Below are 20,588 nucleotides of genomic sequence, written 5' to 3'. Positions count from 1 at the left end.
ACTCAGCACAATTGCCAAAGTGAGGATTGTCCAATAAAACAGACAGAGAGTTCTTAGATCTCTATTCATCATTTTCTGTGAAGCTGCTGTAACTTACGTCACAAGGAAATAAAAGTAATTAAAAAGATGTTTACGTCATCTTTTCTTCACTTTTTCCCCATGTCTTATCAAACAAATTGGGGAAAATGTCAAAGAATCCAGAGTATTTTCAGTTTGATGCATTGCTTTATTAACAAACGCCCTTATTTCTGAGCAGCTCAAATCTGAAAGGGCCTGTTATAATTAGTATTCCAGATACTGTTGTTTCTGCAGTGATTGAATTAATACCTTAAGAAACTGTAACTTGTAACCATTCAAAAAAGTTTTCTTCTTTCTCTCAAAATTATTGCACTATGAAATTTAAAATAGTATATTTTTTTAATGCCAGCATAGCATGAAGTGCTGAATATAAATCTTAGAAAACATGGGAGTTCTAAGCTGCTGATAGATTCCTAGAGAGTGTTTCTTTTATCCCACCTTGATTCCTTTGTTACCTCTATGATTTGAGTGCTTACGGTGATTTTGAAGGGACATACATTTGAACAGTTTACTGCAAGCAAGAGATTTATAGTATCTCATTTATCTTTAGAGAAACATCATTAACTAGATACAACTGAATGTTAGAATTCAGTGAGCTATTAGAAAACTTAGAGGGAAATAAAATGAGTGTATTTCCCTTCCCCTTCTTTTGTTTAAACCTAATTAGCATAATCGAGCATACTAATGCAATTTCACAAACACTGGCCAAGTATTTGTTGCAGTAATTTCTGGCAATGGCATTTGTTAGCAGGAATAACCTTTGAAAAAGGAATGTCTTTGGGTATCAGTCATTGCTGTCCAAAATAAAAAAGAGCACTTTAAATCTGGTTTACCTCAGTATGGAATCCAACCTTGCTGGCTCTGAAATCCCACCTCAGACAGGGATGATCAGGTTCATGACTGACACCACATATGGATCCAAAATAGTTTTATATTATTACCAAAAAAACCCCACAAAACCCAAGTTGTTAGAGCAGGGTGCAATAACACCAAGGTTGTGGGTTCAATCCACATATGGGCCATTCGCTGAAGAGTTGGACTCCATGATCCTTGTGGGTCCCTTCCAACTACGAATGCTTTGTGAAATCTGTGAATTACTCTTAGCAACAAAGTAGAACTGTATGTAGACAATATTCATGAAGATCAATGCAGAGAAGGAATCTGCATCCTCTTCAGAAGATATGTGTTCCATATTATGCACTTGTGAGACTTATTCAAGTGAATGGAAAAGAAAAGCATTCTTATCTGGGAAGATTTTCAAAATATTAGACAGATGGGATAAAACAACAAAGTTCCTACCTGGGCTTCTCCTAGGCTTGGAAATACTTAAATACTGGGCTCTGATTCTCAAGTGGAAAATGAAAGATTATACGGATTTTTCCTGGATGGAGAAACCACAGTGGAAACTATGCAGTCTGCATTTCTGTACTTCCATACCTGACACTTAAAAAGATTTATATTGAAATAGTTTCAAAATACTTGGAATGCATAAAAGTAAATCAGAGTTACTTTATACTATGACTTTAAAAGGCAAAAACATATGGGTAGCACCCCTTAATTCTGAACTGCCCTTGTTTCCTGCCCCCATGGGAATGCAACTTCACTATCTAAGACTTCTAGAGAATTATCAGAGAACAACATACTAAAATGACATAATTTTTGACTACAAGCATTTCTGGCAGACAGGTGAGCACATGGCACTGGCAATGTCTCCTTGCATTAAGGATGTTATGTTTCGACTACCCAGAGAAAGGTTTATGTAACAATTGTACCACCCAGCACAAGGAGCCTGCAGCAGCAAGAGAACTCTCAGAAAGAAAGTTTGGCCAAGTTTTCCCTCTCTTGTTTCCCAAATTAAAGCTTTGTATTTCTGGCCTGAGAGCTTGCATTGCTGCAGGTGCTCTGTGCGGTGCTGCAGGGAAGTGGGGTGCTTGAAGGAACAGTTGACAATTAGCAGCAGCTCGGGCTGACTTGAGTGTTGCCTTCTGGGATTTCCATAGTGTTCTCCAGGTCTGTGGAAACAGGAAAGTTATAAAATCAATTCACAGGAAATTATACCATCCAGTACTAAGGGTAACAAAAGCTGGATGCAGGCCCAGTCACTCCTGTAGGGTAGAACCTGGGGAGACAGTGACATCAATAGGCTTGCAGGTGTTTGAAACTGGCTTTTAATGCTTGAAAAATCTCCCCAGTCCTTCAGACAGTAAACAAGGAAAATAGACACAAAAAACAAAACTCCACATACTGATGAGATTTCCTGCCCCAATTTGGGCCATGGGCCCAGGAGTGTTCTCCAGCTCCTTTATCATGGACTGTTCAAAGGCCAAGGCGGCAACTCGGGAAAAGAATTCTTTGACATTTTCCCCTGGGGAGCAAAACAGAAATTATGTGTTTTTACAACTGCACATCAACAGATGATCAAGCATAACAAGCACATCTGTGAACAGCTCATTGCTCAAGACTGGGACAGGATAGGCTTTTCCATCAATCTGTCTTCCATTCTGATCACTGCAGAGAGAATTTCTAATTTTCTTACTGTGGAATACTGTACCCTATGCTGCACCTTTATTTTTAGCCAGCAACAGAGAGAATTCAGTTTGTGGTATAATCTTTTTCCATTGCAAGTGTTGAATAGTGGTGCACATGTGTATTTATGTAACCATCTATGAATTAAACATGCTCAGACACTGCAAAGCAGCTCAATTACTTCTTTCTGCCAACATGAAAGTGCGAGCACAAATAAAAACGCTCAAATAAAAATTGATCATTAATAAACCTGAAGTTTCTAATAGCAACAAAATGCAAGAACAATGAAAAGAAAATGGGAATTGGGGGGGAGGGGGTGTGATAATAAGTTCCTCCCACCTCAACATCAGCTCTGGTGGTTATTTTCACACGTTTTGCAGTAATTTACCTGTTTTGGCTGAGACCGACCAATACTCTGCCTGCATCTCCTTGGCGAAGCGGATGGCATCCAGCTCTGTCCTTCCACACACAGCATCTGACTGGGGAAACAACATGGAATAACTGCAACACTGAAGTGCATCGGGGCTGGTAACTGCACAGAGGTGCCGCTTGCACCTGTCCTGTGAAACTTCCAGTTTCTCAGCGGCCTTTCTGACCTCGCCTTAGAACTTGTGCAAGAACATTCACAGAGTTAGTGCTGCTTTCAACAGGGAGTCTGCACTCACCTCCCACAACCCTCAAACAAGTAAGGGGTAACAGAGTAATCATTGTACCAATATATAAGCAGTAGGGAGCGATTTCCTTTCCATTTCTAGCCTATTTGGGATGGGTGACACCAGTCATCTTTGTACAGTTTTCTGTAGATTGTCTTACGGGGGAGAACCCCTGCAAAGTTGAAAAGAAATCTAAAAATTTGGAAATGATTATGTGACATCAAGATGATAAGTAGAATGAATCCAGTTGGGAAGACACTGGCTTAGCACTGAAGTAATACCTAGAACCTAAAATTCTTTGCTTTGCTCTTGTCTCCCTTTCAGTTGAAAGCACCACATTCTAAAACCAGAAACAAGCTTCCAGTAAGGCATTCTAGCTTAGACAAGGCTTCAGATGTGTGTCCTCACAGGTCTGGCACGTTTAGCTTTTAGTGCAACTATGAAAAAGCAGCATAAACTACACAAAGTACCAGAAAAACTGACAGACGGGCAGTTTTCTGGGACTTATTTTCACTGAAGGGTAAAAATAAAGTGCTCAAGTGATATTGTGGCAGCTGGGTGGAAATAAAAAAGAATCAATTAAACAGCAAATGAAACAAGTTTGTTTTGACATCTTTAAAAACTAAGTATTGATAGCTGTTGGAAGAGAAACACAAGACTGAGAATGGTATAGAGAGAGTGCATTATATCCTGTTCTTCTGACAATGATGTCATATTCAACTAAGGAAGAAATCTTCCCTGTTCCTGAACAATGAACACACTGTCCCTAAAAAAACAAGTCAAAAAAACCTTCATTAGGTATGTTTGTATCTGCTTGAAAAATACCCTGCAAGAAATATTCCATATCTACCCATTTTTTCAGAAAGCCTCTTCTTAAATTGTTTCCAAGTACACTGTCCTATTTACTTAAGGTTTTTGCTCAAGGTCTTTATCTTAACAACATTGTGTACAACTTGTAAGGGAAATCAGGAGAGGAACTAGGGAAAATCTGGTTTCCTTATCTGCATTCAATTTACTCACCACCAAATCTTTTTTTGTTCCGACTAGAAAGACGAAACTGGAATCTGGTTCATTCTCCCTCAGTGCATCTTCTAACCACTGTCTGAAATACAAAAGAGAAATGACAGAATCAGTCAGAGGGAATGAGGAATGCAGGAGAAAGTAACAGATAACGGGGTCACAAGAAAAGTGAGAGGATGAACTTATGGGAGAGGATCAAAAGCCTTTTTTTCCAGACAGAAAGAGATCAGGAGCTATTCCAACTCCTTTGAATTCAATGTCTTCCACTAACAAAGTTCAAAGATATCCACATTCAGAGTAAAAATTCAACAATAATTTTAGCACCCAGAGAGGGTATTTCTTGGTATTAAGGAGGGGGCAAAGTTTTGATCGAGATAAGGAACAAGAAAGCAGGAAAAAAAGGAAAAGGTCTGAACCACATAGCAGATTAGATAAAAAAGGGAATAAAGAAGAGTGAAATAATCTATTCAGCATTATAAAACAGCTCCCTATGAAGGCTGTATGATTCTTGTCTCACAAGCTTTTATATTTTTGTTACTCTGGCAATCAAGTTTCTCTTGAGTCATCCAACACAAGTCAAGGAGGGAAGGGAGTGTGTGCGTGTGTGGGAAATCAGGTTCACAGGCTTCAATTACTTTCAGCCAAGCAGAGACACTAATATATATATTATTTTACAAAGTCCTATGTAAATGAGCTAGGTACCCTAGCACACATTCAAATAAGACAGAGAACAGGTTGTAAAGAAGCCTATACCTGCATTACAGTCAAAACAGCACGTTAGAAATACAAATGCTCTGAACTGTGACAGTGGTGTGGATCATAGATCCACGTAGGGTTTTGCATCCTGCACTGAAAGCAGAATGAGTTTATTCACAATAATTAACATGCTGCTGTAACCAAACCACTACAAGTACCTGAACCAGTCAGTTAAGCTATATCTATGAGTACTTTGAGTTGTTAATTTTCTCTCCTCTTCTTGACAGCCTGCCTCCCCACAGAATCACTTCAGAAACTAGAGAAAGGAAATAATTTGGGGATATCAGTGTGCCTTAAAAACAAGAGACTCTTGAGACGTTACGCATGAGAGGCATCCCATCCTTTTCTCCATTTACCTTAGATGGCAGCCTGTTATTCTATTTATAGCAAATGAAGTAAAAAAAGAATGTTTTTGGGGTGCACTTCATCTCTTCCTGCATGTCTAGTTTTGGAAGGATCAAGCTTTGACTGGAGTGCCTTTTTCTCTGCACTGACTTTAAAGGAAGTCAAGTGTAAGTAGTTCAAATCTATCTATACCCTGCATTTTCTTCAGAAGAATCCCACCCTATGCAATCCAAACAAGTGACTGTCGTTTTTCATTTCTTAGCTCAAGAGAAAATACACTCATGATCCAGCAAGTTCTCAACACCTACATATGGAAGGTAATTAAACCTGCTGTAAAACCTTTCAAGGATAAGCCAAAATGCAGAAACTTACTTGGTGTGATCCAAAGTTTGGATATCAGCCAGATCAAACACTGTTATTATAACTGCAATAAAAGACAAGAACAGAATAAAAAGTAATTAAGTTAGAAGGTGTATCAGAATTCTCTCCAACCCATCTTGTTAAACAGAGGGAATGTTTACATATAAGGTGCAAGAACAGATTTAACACACAAGAGATGGAAGACTACCCATTTGCTCATTCCTTTTCCTTTTCTAGCACCCAGCAAGACTTAAGTCCTTAGTCTTCAACCTTATTTCATCTTTAGCTGTAGTCTGCAGTCTACAGTGCTATTAACCCTTTTGTTTTGGGACCACTAATTACTGCAGAAATTGTCTCTTACCAAGGGAAATGCCAGAAATACCCACTTCTAACTCCAACATTAATCTCACCCAAACCCAAATTCTTTTCCCCCTAGACACAGGTGCCAATTTTTATCACTGCATCATCAAAACATTCAGAGCTTGGAGATGTGACAACACACCAACTCACAAATTTCTTCATCCCTTCTTCCCTGCAGTAACAGACAATCCATCCCACCCCACTGTGTCCACAGGTACCTTTCCAAGGAGCATATAGGGATATACGTTTCTGTGTAAAATACACTCTCCTGACACAGCCAGGATCAAATTAATATCGTTCTCACCCTCTGCTCCTCGGTAGTAAGCAGATGCAATGCACTTGAACTTTTCCTGACCTGCTGTGTCCCATCTGTGCAATGGGGGGAAAAAAGAAATTTCAGGTTAATGAAACCCAGTGTAACCTGAGTAAACATGGTAATGAAGCAGCAGACTGGTACAAGGCGGAGAAGAATGTGATACCAGAGAAGTGTCACCATCTGGAACATGTTATTCATTAACTCCTGATAGAAATATAGTAAAGCTCTATTATTTAATGAAGATGTGAACTCTGTTTTAACCTCTTTTATTATTTTTTTTAGTACTGTTCATTTTGGAGACACAATTCAAATATTTTTATTCTGCATGGTAATACCTTTTCCTCAAAACATTTTTTTTCCATCTATGCCATTTGCATGGATTGCTGGGGCAATCTAATTTTGTACATTTCCTGTGCTAACACTAAATAAATCATGTATTAACCCATGTTAGAGTTTTGCAGCTGCTAGATGTGATATCTGTCCATACTCTGCAAATTAGAGACCTACAGCTCAGTCTACCAGGTACTAATGACACCATTAAATAAAATCAAGGCAGTGCTTTTTATTAATGAGCATGATATGCAGTGCCCTCAGGTACTGCCAGCACTGCAGAGGTTTGGGGTTGTGGCAGCCCAGTACTGCCACTCACAGATACTTGCAAATTTATCTTGTATGGAAATCTCTCAGCAAGAGGGGGCACTAGTGCTTATCATATGGAAATGTTCCACCCAGCTCCTGAGGACTTGGCACATGATGCAACCTGATGTTCAGTAGCTCATGAACCTTATTGCTTCCCTTTGCAAAACACTGATACATGAATGTACATTTTTAGAGGGACTCAAGGGCCTGGCAGAATTTTCCAAAACACAGTTGCACTGAAATGAGTGGGAAATGGATTCCTAAGTATTTTTCAATAAATACAACGAGCCATCTATTCACATCAGTGATGTCACTGAAAAAAGGTGTTCCTAAGTGAAAAGGTTTTTAAGATTCATGCACTAAAATACCTCATGCAAAGCACCTTATTTCTGCTCTACACACAGTACAGATAATTCCATAATGCCCTCTACAGAAAAATACCAAAGGACTCCCTTCAGCAGACCCAAAGCAGGTAAAAGAAGGGCAGGATTCTCACCAGTCTGATAAACTAAGCTGAAAATCAAAGATAACAGGTTCACATGCTAATAAAATCACTCCAGTCTTTCTATGACTTGGGGATAATAAATTAGTCCCTAACTAAGAGATGTTGAAATCACTGGACACCTTAACATTCATTTCAACGGTTGCAGGAATAAAACTCCCAGTAAAGCCAAGTTCAGTGCTCACCATGCCTTTTAAACCCAAATGACAGACTGGGGTAACCCTAGAACTGGACAAAGGTTGTGCCAAAAGCTCCCACTTCTCTTTCATGAAAGTCGAGTCAGAACTTGACTGCAATGGCTCAAGACATCCGAGATGAATTGTCATTGGCAAGCTTGTAACGTTTTTCAGGGATGAGAAATCCAAGACAGTAAAATTTTTACTAAAACTGCAGCTTCAGGTACAGAATCTTTTTTTCAGATCACATTATTCTTTGGGCAATTTTATTATTTTCAAAAAATCTTTATTCCACTGGAGCCTGCAGCGATACAAGCTCTGCTGAGACTGTACTCTGAGGAGTGCTTACCCAGGTTGGTTCAACTTACATCTGGAGATTATATGGGATTCCAATGATCTCAAAACGTTCAATTTCAAAATCCACTCCAATGGTTGCCTTGTAGTCTCGGTCAAAATTATCTTTACAAAATCTGCATTTAGAAAAAAAGGGGATGAAATACTAGCAAGACACAACTACAAATAACTGCAAAACTAACACTGTCTAGGGTAAATTATGAAGAAAATAATTAACTATGGATTGGCTGTATATTGTAGGAGCATATATGAAAACACCAATACACTGATCAAAAAATAGGGGATACTGTATAACAAATTAGGAAGCACAAACACCTAGAAAGCTCTCAGAATGAGAAGAGAGTCAGAACATTTTTGGGCTCTCAAGAAATGTACAGTATGTTATAGTTTTACTTACAAGGGAATATATTTTGGGTCACAAGTAATGACTCAAATGATTAATCAATGAGTTTAAGTTCTACTTAAGAACTTGAAGAAATAATAACGATGACAATGCTGCAAGCACAGACAAAAAGTTGTCACAGTGATAATAAGCTACAGAAATTCAGTGATCTGTTCACTGGACTTAAATACAAAAAGCATAAGAGCTGTTTTTAACATTCAGTAAAGAATCAAGTAAGGTCCTTCTGCTCGAGCTTCTACTACAGCCTTGCAGCTGTAGAAATGAGTACAGGGCCTCACACAAGGATGGCTGAAAAGGGTTCAGTGAACAGCCCTGAAACTAAGGAGAAAACATGAAACCAAGACTCAGACACGGATTTTTTTTTCCAGTTGTTTAGCCTCTAGACTGGATGTCTTGAGAAAACGATGTATCATATTTGACTGGCTAAAAGCACTTCAGAATATAAACTGATTGAAGTGCTTGGACGTGACCTCCTGTGTTGTGTATTAAGCCTTTCTCATACCACAGACATAGTTTTGTCTTTCATTTAATAACAAGCCCATGAAGTTCAGGTTCATGAAGTGCTACTCCAAGTGGACAGCAAGGAAATGTTACAACACTGACTTGAGAAACAGAAGAATCAAACCATCTGCTGAGATTTACTGTACCTGTTGATAAGACTGGTTTTCCCAACATACAGGTCTCCTACCACCACCACTTTGGATATTTTCAGCCTGTTATAAATATTTGAAAATGTTACATGGTCTTAGTTGCAATTTCAACAATCTCTCTCTAAAAATTCTGATTTAGATCCTTAAATTGCAAGTGATGAGCACATGTAGCTGTGACTTAAGTTTCCCCAAGTGCCACTGTGCTGCATGATCAGAGACTTAGATGGCAAGAAAGAAGGTCACCAAAAAAATAAACCCTTCTGGAGCAGAAATGGTCTCTTTGTTACTCTCTCTATTTTTTTCTTGATTTTAATCCAGTGGGACATAGCTTCTATTCAATTAAAACTGCTTTGACTACAGGTGACATACATTTAACAGTTTACACATAAGACCATAGAGTATCCACATCCTTTGCATTAAAATTAATCACAAGTTTCTCCTTGACTTTACCAGTACAAATAAAACCCTAAGCGCAGAAACAAAAAATTGCTGATAATAAAATAACTCACTGCCAGAATGTGTCTCTGTGAGAAATAACCCACAAGGTTAGAGCCAATACATTTTCTGACTACCTGGAATAATATTAATCTGAAGCTGGCTTCATGTAAATAATCCTCTTTGCTCTGGGTCCTCCCCCAGGATGCAGCAGATGGGCTTTAGGTGACTCAGCCTGCATTCTTCAAATTGAAGCTGAGTGTACCTTTCAGGAGACACGGGTGGGTAAGTGAATGTGAGTGTCTTTGCTGACCTAAACTTGGATTGGCAAAAATGGCTTACGAGGTTTAATGTTCTTTTCTATCAAGGAATGGCTTTTTAAACAAAGGAATTAATCTACTAAATACTATTTCTGGTTACATCAGACTTCCATGGGATGCTGATTCCAAGTTACCTGTTCTAAATAGTCTAAATCTTGATTGACAAGCCACATGACTAATATTTCCAAAAAAAGAAGGTGTTTTTGGTGCCAGCCAACAATAACTGAGTGCCCACAGGCCCTTGTGCTGCTGAAATGTCTCTGCCTGATTAACTGTGTCTGAGAAAATACTGAGTAAAATCAATGACCTTCAGGGAAAAGCAAAAAAGTAAGTGATGGTTTAGAGGTGTGTGTTCCTGTTCCAGTAATTTGTACTGGGGAAAAAAACTCCCCAGATTAGACAATTTAACACACTGATGGAATACCCAGAGAGTCATAACTACAGCCATTAGCTACTGAATTTCTCAGGCTAACTTTCCAAATGACAAAGAAATATTTTATTACTTGGGATAATGGAAAAGGAAGATAATGGTTACTCCTGTCAAGCTTTACAAGTACTGTACAAAACACTCTGGCTGCTCTTTTACCCCCATTCCACCAAAAAATTATTTAAATGACCGAACAATAATCACGTCAAGAGAGCAGTGACAGAAAAGTGCTTAATTTTATTCACAAAGCCAAAATGTAAAGCTTTTTAGCTGTATTCTGTTACCAGAATAAGTTACTCTGGAAATTAAAAAACAAAACAAAACCACAAACAAACAAAAAACCAAAACCCAAACCTCAAAACAAATAGATGCTGATATTGGAAGGGGAAAATGCCTCAGTTCAATAAAGGGAGTAAAAAATTTACATGAAACTATGATAGTGACTGTGCTCCTAAAAAAGCAAGGTGACATGTTTTAGCTTAATTTTTTTTTTTTAATAAGACTTCCAAGCGAAATGAATAAAATGTTACATTTAAAGATGTATATCATGACAAGTCTTAGGGTAATCAGCAACTCCAGACTGGAAAGATTAGTGAGCTAATTGTCAGTATTCATAGAAACTCCACTTTATGGAAGATCCCTCACACTGAAGCACAGAAGCATTTATCACTAAAATGTACAGCTATTTATTTTAATTGAAAAGGGATGATTTTTAACATAGTTTAGCTTTCTTGCCTTGCTTCAGGAGATTAAATCAGTAATGGTAACAATTCTGAGAGAGAGAGAAAGTGGTGGAAGAAAATAACATCAAGATTATTACTAGGGTATAAAACAGCTTATTTGGATTTTCCAGTGCTATGTATTTACCCCAATTTTGCTCCAGTTTTAAGGAATTGTTTAAGAGAACTTCTCAGCATATAAACTTCAAAAAAGACTAAAACTAGATTCTTAGCTGTTTCAAGAAACATAGAACTGCTGTGTTTCTATCCCTCCAAAGCCTTTATTATCTGCCCCTTTGGAACACCAACAGAGAACACAACAAGGCTAGATCTGCTGGATCTTTTGAACCAAGTAAATGCTTTGAAGCATTTAATTCAAAGGTGCTGAAAAACTATTTGTTGCTAAACTGCTCCACCATTTTTTCAGTGCTACTTATGCCAGCAGTAAAAGTATCTTTGACACTTACAGGAAGAAAAGGCACTTTATTCTAATTTACTGTCCAACAGGTCAGAGAACTGCCCCGTGCATGGGCTTGGCTGCCTTGAAACACACTGGAGTGAGGAGCATGAGGAACGAGGGAGGAAAAGCCAGTGAAGAAAGCAGGCTATCAAGAACTTAAAATACTTCCTTCCTTGCATACCTGGTTTATTCCAAACTCACCCTGCTGCTGCAGTGCTCTGCTGACAAGCAGTCCTGACCCGGGCATGGAAGTGCTCTTTAAGCTGCAGACAGGCCTCAGGTGTGTACCACTGCAACAGAGAACAGGGACACACAGCACAAACACAGCTGGCAGCACACCACCAGCAAGCCATTATTACTAGGAAGTCTTTTCAATAAGTGTGAAGCACTGTTTTTATTATTAACCTTTAATAAAGAATTAGTTAAAAATGAAGAAAACTTATTTTGTCTTGCATTTGCTAAAAATGCCCGTTATATTTTTCATAAAATTAAAAGCAAAATATGTGGCTGAGATCAAACATGGAAAAAATATGCTAAGTCCCTAAAAATGATCTTTTGAACAACTGAAAAAATGGAAAGGTAATTACTTGTCCTTCCTTGTCCTTTACTCTTCTATTATACTTCAAATAAAAAATTCTCTGGGGACATCAAAGGGCTTTTGTCTGTGTTTCTACAGTGCCTGCTACATTTGATCTACTGTATGACTAAGGTACCTATACAAACAGAAAATTAAAATTGCCTCAAATTCTTCAACCAAAGCCTCCTAATTAGACTTTCTTTGCATATTTAAGATAGGCTATGATTCCTGTTTCCCCCCAGTGTTGGAGCCCTTTAAGCATGTAATTATTAATGTTTTGCTGAAATAACAAGATAAATATTATTAGAATAACACTTTTGTGGTAAGTCACTTTTTGTAAAGGTTAAAAAGAAGAAGTGAAGATTATTATTAAAGAGGTCAGCACTGAATGGGAATCTGAGGTCACATTAAACTTCGAAAGAAATTCTTAAACAATTTGTAATTTTAACAGAAGACAACAAGTGTACATTAAATTAAATTAAAACAGTATTAGCACGGGGAAAGAGATCAGTGTGGGCTATAAAGAATGCTTACCTTGGGAAACTGGGAGATTATTCTGTCCCTACTCACTGGGGGAACCAAATGCATTAGGCTGGACTTCATCCTCCAAATTCAGATACCTGAGAGAAAGTATGCAAAGAGAAACATAGGATTCAGGAATTACCTCAGTACAGGGACAACATGATCAAACAAAAACTAAATTCTTACAGACTCATTATCTTTTCTTTTTTGTTTGTTTGGGGTTTTTGTTTGTTTGTTTGGTACAACTGGCAGTTCTTTGACTTAATTTGTGTTGAAGAAAACCTGTTCCTTATGTAAAAGGGGCCACTTCAGTGTGCACAGCTGTAGGAGCAAACAGTGCTGAAACGACAAGGAGCCAACTCTAATTCCATGAGAGGGCAGAGAATTGCTCACTTAATTCAACACAAGTGCTTGCACTCTCGCCCTCAAAGGATTTTGCAGTGTTTAATTTAAAAATCTTGCTCATCACTGTTTCAAATGCCTCTGCCCTGAGCACAGTAATAAGTGGTAGGGGATACCAGATTTCATTCGGTCAGAAGGAGAAAGGAAGAAAGATGAAGCTGCCACATATCTTGGCACAACATCAAACTTTCATCCAAGATCAGCCCAGAAAGAATGAAATCAGTAGATAGTCTGACATGGAAAAAGAACAATGCTCACATGAAAATCACAAATGCGTTTAGATGTCTCACCTGAGACATCAATTTGGTTATGCAATAAAATCTCGTGGGTTGCTGGGGGAGGGGACCCTTAATAGGCTACCAGTTTCTCAGTGGCGTTCAAAGAAGGTTTCTAATAAGAGCATTTCCATCATGTAGCAAAGCGTAAGGAAGGACTCACCGTGCAGCAGCTGATGCAGCAGGATTCCAGCCACACAAACAGCTCAGCCCGCTGCTACGTGGCCATAGCAACAGGCTTGCAACAATTCCCTTCCTCCCGTTCTTCCACAGACCGGGAAGGCGGAGTTGGAGTGATTTAACTACACACAGGACCCCGGGTTTAGAAGAAAAAGCCCTGGGTTTAGTGGCCACACAGATTCCTCTGATCAGAAACTGCTCCACAATAAACCAAATGGCCCCTAATCCTGTACAAGGAGGCAGTTCCATTTTATTTTAAACGTAGTTATATATATATATATATGGATACAAAGAGCAGGATTAACACCACTGCCAAGGAGCTAAGGGAGTGGGAAACTCTTACGGTGCTAATATTAAGCATAGTGGCAATTATACAGAAACTCCTGAGGGATTTTTTCAGCAGTTCAACTTGATTTCATCTCAGCTCTAGAGTCAGGATGCGCATGCCACTAATGAGACATTCTGAATTATATAAATGTCTTTCTAGTCATTAGTAATCCTGCTTTCTAATGTGCAAAACACCAAAAACAAGGAATAAGAAATCACACAGCTCTTTTGTATTACCTAAGCATTGTTAATCGACTCATTAATTTAGGCAGCATTTAGGGTGCCAGACTGCAATTTAGGATGCTAAAAGATTTTGCTACGTATTTCATTAGGATTTAAACTTCCAGATTTCAGGAGAAAAGGAAGCTCTCCCATTCTAACAGTCATACTTTGATAAAGCTGGAATGGGCTTGGAACAAGGAGAAAAGCCTCTCCCACTCCTGCAGCAGACTGAAAATGTTAAAGGGCAAATGAATGCAGATAAGTAATTTTAAACAGCGAGCAAGTACATAACAAAAAACCTGCAGTTGTGTTTCACAACCCTACAATAAGAATAATGCTCAACAAAATTGCTAGTCCGCTACTTAGAATTAATGTTTTTGTGAGGAATTGCTTTTAAACCACTTCAGACACCCATGTGATCTCAACCACACCAGAACAGCCACTTTCCCTCAAAGAATCCAGATTTGCAGCTGATGGGTTATTCACCAAAGAGAGCAACATTACAGTACTTATCTATTACCATATGGACAGTTCTACTTATGCTACCTGTGACCATATAAAATTTGAGAGACCTAGAGCTTTTTTATGGTGTGCTCCCACCCTTTTGGCAAGCTTGAATGACTGTATGGCAATATTAATATCTTAATTAATGTTGGAACTATAGTTCTAAAAAGAAAAACTCCACTAGTTGGGTAAGAGTTTCAAACACTAACTCGCTTCTGTCATGTGTACATGGGCTGACTCACTGCTCATCTCCTAGAGCTCTTTCACAATCTAAACTACAAAAAAAACACACCCCAGTTCAACAATCTCAGTGAATGCAAAAGTACAGGAGGAACCAAAGCAACCAAACAGAAATATATCAAAATTGAGAGGCCATCTTCACTTACATTTATTGTATTTAATCCAAGTCTCACACATGCATAAACATATCCCAGTTTACCAAATCAACAAACTAGACACACCATTAGAGGAGAAAAAAAAATTAAGAAATACAAAGCTGCTAAAAATACTGAGAATGATCGGTGCTGAGATCCAGATTTGCTCTTCTCACAGAGCTGAAAAGGGATTCAGTCACTGGGGAGGGCTGGGAACACAGTGTCTCCATGGCATCACAACCCTCCTTATCTCAACGCTGCAAGAACAGGAGCACCAGCAGATTCTGTGGATAGACAAAGGATTTGAGGCAGGCATTCAGAAGGCACACATAAAATAAGTTAACGTCACAGCCACTAACAACATCAGTATTCCAAGCTATGGTGAAGGACAAGACAGCAAAACTCATGCCCAAAGCAGAGTCAACACTGAAGGAGAAAAGAAGTCTCTGATTTTCTCCTGCCCCTTCTACCCTGAAAAAAGCTCACAATCTTCCTATGGAAATAGGATGAAACTTTACAAATATATAGTTAGTGGAAGTATAGTTAGGAAAGTAAACTCTACTTTAGATAATCTGCTCTAACATGTTGCAGAAAAAAAATGAATCCTTTCCAGAAAACTCTTTTTAAAGCAGTAATTTTTCTTTTATGGATTTTGAAGATCAACAAAGCAGAATCTATTCCTGTGATGTATTTTAATCCGACTGATCAGAATTACATTGGATTTGTAGAATCCAGTTTTAAAAGTTTGATTATTCTAATTGTTAGACATAATGAAAAACATCTCGACAATTTCACTATCTGCACTGAGACCAACTGTTTTACAGTACAAGCTATCCAGAGTTTTTTCCTGATGCCAGATTACATCTCACAACCCAGAACACCCTTAAGCTCTGCCGGCAACATTGCAATGGCACGTTCTTCCCATGCTCCTTCCTCTGAACATCTGTGAAACTACATAATGATAACAGAAACCTTTCCTACGCATTCTAGCTGTTCGCAGTGACATTCTGGAGAAGACTGGGAAAGAAAACCTGGTCCAAAACTCTCTGGGCTCCCTTCGACCCTTGCACCTCAAGGCGCTCGCCTGCTGCCTTTCTGCCCTTAACTTGATCACCGCTCCGTTCCCTCTGAATTTTCCTCAACTTTAATTTTTCTTAACTATAATTACATCGAAAATGGGGCAAGCAGAGAGATCGCACGGTTCAGCAGAGAAGCGAGGTGGCTAGGCCCTCACACTGGGACCGCACGGAGCCCTGCGGGGCCGCCGCTCAGCGCCCCACTACGCCATTGGCGTAACTCCCTCACGGCAGCCACGGCCACGCGCGGCTCTTGCGCTGTTGGCGCAGGGCCGGCCTCGGTGCTCGGCTGAGCGGCCGCGATTCACGAAGCGGCGCGTACGCAAAGAGCGGGCGCTGTGGCAACCGGGGCACGCGAGCGGCGCGGGGCCGGCCGGGGCTGAGGGGCGGGAGCCGGGGACACGGGGGGACACGGAGCCTTCGCTTATCGAGCGCATTTCTTTTGTTTTGAAGAGAGAAGTGGAGTTGTCCAGCGGTTGCTTTAACTTCTCAGCAGTATGGGGGTTTGTTTGGGGTTTTTTTGTTTGTTTGTTTGTTTGTTGCGGAGCAGTTTTCAATACTGGAGGTCGTATGGTTCTGCCAGCAGAGCCGCTTTCCGTGCTGAGGGAAGGGGAGGGCAGCCATCGCCTATTCCATCAAACGTTACCGAATTCTAAGGGCCGGTTTAAACTAGATCCTTTTCGAAACAATGTCACTTTGCTTGCTTTTGCTTTAGTATTATTATTTTGAGGCCCTCTCTGGTTCGGGGCACTGAACCGCTTCGTTTTAGTACTTTGCAAAACCTTACCTCCATCACTTCGCAATTTTAAGCTTCTCTTTCTTTTTTTTTTTCTTTCCAGTGTTCAGTCAAGAATTAAACCAGAAGACTGTGCACCAGTCCAGCCTCTTTCATAGCTTCCCGACAGTGCACATGTGCTAAAATATCTCCTGTGGGACACAGAGCGCTGTTCAAAGTCATTAGGTGTCATTTTGGCACATTCTCTGCCCAGTCACCAAGTACAGCCATTTCAGAGTATTTTTAGAGATAGGGAGAATCCTTCCCAGGAGACTTTGGGATGGCACAGCCTCGTATCTCAGCCTACCTGCCCCCTGATATAGATCCCACAAAAGCTGCCCTGGCGTTTGGGAGGAGGGCCCTTCCCAAGCTGAACGAGGAGTTACAGTCGGCCGAGCTGCTGACGCAGCAGCGGGCACTGATGGCGCTCTGCGATCTGGTCCATGATCCAGAAAAGGTCTACCTGGCAATAGAAATAGGTAAGTGATGTGTTGGCATAAGCTCTGACACAGCGGGGCAGGGTGAGGGGGAAACCCCACTTCCTTTCGTTACTTTTTCCTTACAATATCTTTAATGACACAAAAAGCCCAGAAAAATTTTACTGGTTTTTTTCACCTTAAAAAGGTAAATGATATTACAGTGCCATATACAAGGCAATATTTTAAGAGTTATCCTCACTTTAGGATTTATCAATGCCCCACTGTAAGTTTTCTCAACCCTTAAGTACAAAACTAATTCATATTCTTTTTTTTCCATAGAACCTCAGAATCATTAATGTTGGAAAAGACCTCTAAGATCATCAAGTTCAACCATTAACTGTGTACTGCCATATTCACTTCTAAACCTTGCCCCCAGTCTTTATTCTGAATTAGCCAATTCCTAACATAGACTAATTTAAAAAAAAAAGCTTAAGTAGTCCAAAGTTCAAAACCCCACCATCACCATTCCCGTTGTCACTTAGTTAAATTTCCTCTGCCTGGAATCTTGTCTAATTCTGTTATCCATTAACCTTTCAGACATAAATAAAGCAAGTGAATTTATAAATTTCTATTATCATAAAACGGCTAAATATATTTTATTTAGAAAGGGGGAAATGAAAGACTTTTAGTTATCTTCGAACAGGGAAAAAAGGCAAAATCCCTGGCTTTGTTTTCCTTCATTAGACACATGACAAAGAACAGTTTTACCTTCCTGGATCTGTCATGCTTCAGGTGCTCAAAATACTCATATCTCAGAGCCCATAATAATAACAGGAAAAAATCCTCTTGAACGTTTTAATTAGTAACTAATAAAATAATTTTCAGAAAAGATCTACAAGTTTACAGAATCTGTGAAGTAGTTTTCTGTCATTAATTCCTTCAGCAGTGAATAAAATACCACATCCAAATACCATTTTATCAGAGAGACAAAACATAAAGAGCTTTTTATGCAGAACTCCATCTCAGAGGTATCTTAGTGGTTGTAGAATAAGCCTATAACAAAACAAACAAACAACACAAACAAAACCCAAAACAAAACCCCAAGCCTGGAACTTCATGAAAGATTAAGATAGAAGGCAATATAACCAAATTGTTCAGACTCATCACAATTACATCTGGCCATCACTATTTTAAAAAGCCTATATCCCAGCACTTAGAGGAATCCTAGGTTTGGATTTTGGAGAAAAGAAAAACCACAAGCTTACTTTTTGCAATTTTTAGCAGTCTGTTTTGTGCTTACATACCTCTTTATGTAACACTGAAAAGGTCTTCCAGTTTGCCACTGCTTTTTTCTCTCCATTTACTTCCTTGGTATTTTTTTCCCTCATTAAAGATAATAATCATGTTTAAAATTTTTGAAGTTCTTGTTTGATTAACAGTAGCCACCAAAGATTGCTTTTTGTTTGAGGTTGTGGCTTTTTTTGGTCAGTGCTACCTGTGTATAGACAGGAATCATTAATGGCTCACCACATTTATTTCTGTGTGTGAAGCAACACTGTGTGTTCTTCCATAGCCTGTGCTACACCTAAATAAGTTAAAAAATCATCAACCCTGCAAACACATGCTTTTCCAAAGACATCAATAGCTCCACTGACTTATTTTTAGAGTTATGTCACTTTAGATTTGCAGGATTAGGATTTAACTTGATGGAGAAGTCAGCAGCTTGTTTGCAGCCTGACATTTTTGGCAGTAGGCCTTGAAATCTGAAAGTTTCTTCCCTACTTGAGATTTGACAACAAGCATTTCACTGTCAGGACAACTTAAAAGTTCTGATTTTTTGCACTTCAAATTGTGAGATAAAAATGAGCATTGCTATTTCAAACTGATGCTGGAGGTAAGAAATGTTAAGATAAACTGTGGTGTCTCACAGGATTCTTGGATAACCTGAAGACTTTGCTGGGCCATCCTGACAGCACCGTCCGGCAAAAAACAACAGAAGTTCTCTATCTGATGAGCATGCACAGTGTCGGCAGGTGGGTGCAATTCCAAGTTTATTGGATGGTAATGGGAAGAGATAAAGATGTTCCAGTGAGAACACAGGAACAGATCTCTAAGTTTTTTTAAGATAAAAAGAACATAAGAGTAGTTAGGTATCTCACACATGTATCTGAGTTTTATTTGCTTTGTTACATCTGTCCTCCTGTGTTCTCAGGCAGGGGCTAATACAAAATGGAGTGATTTCTGCCCTCACTGGGCTCCTGGATGATCCAGTCGATATCTGTCGGAAGAACACCCATCAGATTTTTGATATGATGGCAAAATTACCTGAAGGTAGGGTTTTTTAAGCACCTAAATATTCAGATAGACAAGGCAGAGAGGAAATCAGGTAAGTTCATCAATATAATACATTCCAGATTTATGTTATACTATTTTTCTTGAAAATCATATTTAAAACCAGTATCTTTTCTACTTTTGCTCAGCTTAGTTTTCTTTAGTTTGTTAATTTTCTGAAGTCTTATGCAAGTTAAGGCTCCCTGCTCAAGGTACAGGTTTTGTGGACTGCATGCTTTGAATTTGTATGTCAGAATCTGGCATCAAAATTTCACTTTGTCCTCTTGAGTTCAAAATATGGATCAGCTGTTCATTATGCTGTACTAATTTCATAAGTTTTGTAATCTGAACATTAACCTTAAACTTTTCCAGTTGATCTAAATTACAATTTTAACACTAAAGTCTCAGTGGATAGAAATTATCAATTAAAAAGCCATACTCTTTAAAATAATGGGAAGTATATTGTCTGAGGAATTCTGTTACATTGCTGGTGCTTAAAAAGAATTAAATGAATTCTTAAAGCCTTTCTGAGTGTACACGAATCCTAAAAATCTAAAGATGTATTTTTACATGCTTGTAACACTTTTGAAAGTTCTAAATAATTGAATCCAAATGAAGGATATTATTATGTTGGGCTAAACAACCTTGTGAAGATCAACATAGAAGACCAGATTTTCTTTGAAGAGTCTGTGAAAGCATCTCTGAGTAATTATCCTTAAAAAAAAAAAAAAAAAGTGGCTTTCTATTTATTTAGATAAAAATATAATGTATATACATAAATATACCTGTGTGTGTTTAAGGGTTGGAAGATAACTCCTTGAGCAGAATTGTGTCACTGCAGAATTGATTCACATACAGATGGCTGCTTACAAGCAGAACAGAAAGGTGCTAAAACTTTTTGCTATGAGACAGTTTGGGGAAATATCAGAGAGAGCCACACATTTTCCAGTAGGTAATAAGAGTCCCAAGGCCCGACAATTCATCTGACAAATCACAGGTACAGAAATAGCCTCTGCTTGGTAATTCAGCCTTTTTCAGCCAAGAAACTGCCTGTCTTGCTCTTTGCATTCACTGCTGCACCTCACACACATAATGAGCCAGGACG

At 38.9% G+C, this 20,588-nt stretch overlaps 2 protein-coding genes across 4 annotated transcripts in view; one reads left to right on the top strand and one right to left on the bottom strand.

The window, feature by feature from the left end:
• Positions 1–1,914: 1,914 nt before the first annotated feature.
• RAB36 (RAB36, member RAS oncogene family) lies at positions 1,915–12,695 on the bottom strand. Of its 3 annotated transcripts, XM_027882027.1 has the most exons (10): positions 12,611–12,695; positions 11,701–11,789; positions 9,136–9,201; positions 8,100–8,201; positions 6,403–6,467; positions 5,751–5,802; positions 4,278–4,359; positions 2,993–3,083; positions 2,324–2,443; positions 1,915–2,090 (listed from the first exon to the last, which is right to left on the bottom strand). In XM_027882027.1, the coding sequence occupies exons 1-10, from the start codon at positions 12,677–12,679 to the stop codon at positions 2,029–2,031; spliced, it is 798 nt and encodes a 265-aa protein (XP_027737828.1). In that variant the 5' UTR covers positions 12,680–12,695; the 3' UTR covers positions 1,915–2,028. The 3 variants fall into 3 exon arrangements, with proteins under 3 accessions (XP_027737828.1, XP_027737827.1, XP_027737829.1); XM_027882026.1 differs by lacking the exon at positions 1,915–2,090 and having other exon boundaries at positions 2,129–2,443; XM_027882028.1 differs by lacking the exons at positions 1,915–2,090; positions 2,324–2,443; positions 2,993–3,083 and adding an exon at positions 3,689–4,023.
• Positions 12,696–16,828: 4,133 nt separating this feature from the next.
• The window catches only part of RSPH14 (radial spoke head 14 homolog), a 73,536-nt gene continuing 69,776 nt past the window's right edge, over positions 16,829–20,588 (top strand). The window contains exons 1-3 of the mRNA XM_027882021.1: positions 16,829–17,212; positions 19,083–19,185; positions 19,365–19,483. Of these exons, the coding sequence (XP_027737822.1) occupies positions 17,014–17,212; positions 19,083–19,185; positions 19,365–19,483 (421 nt within the window). The 5' untranslated portion in view covers positions 16,829–17,013. The remainder of the gene's footprint in view (positions 17,213–19,082; positions 19,186–19,364; positions 19,484–20,588) is intronic.

Source organism: Empidonax traillii, unplaced genomic scaffold (assembly GCF_003031625.1).
Source record: "Empidonax traillii isolate 1590-97213 ecotype Southwest subspecies unplaced genomic scaffold, ASM303162v1 scaffold99:size1466351, whole genome shotgun sequence".
In the NCBI taxonomy this organism is placed as follows: domain Eukaryota; kingdom Metazoa; phylum Chordata; class Aves; order Passeriformes; family Tyrannidae; genus Empidonax; species Empidonax traillii.
The sequence above is the reverse complement of the archived record's forward strand: the minus strand, read 5'-3'. Positions and strand labels throughout refer to the sequence as shown.

Bases quoted from the DNA above. Each gene is read 5' to 3' on its own strand.
- RAB36 (XM_027882026.1), bottom strand. From the start codon at position 12,679: ATGAAGTCCAGCCTAATGCATTTGGTTCCCCCAGTGAGTAGGGACAGA. The intron at 9,202-11,700 runs GTGAGTTTGGAA...TATTTATAACAG, and splicing joins CAGAGCACTGCAGCAGCAGG to GCTGAAAATATCCAAAGTGG. The intron at 3,084-4,277 runs GTGAGTAAATTG...TTGTTTCCCCAG, and splicing joins GAACAAAAAAAGATTTGGTG to TCAGATGCTGTGTGTGGAAG.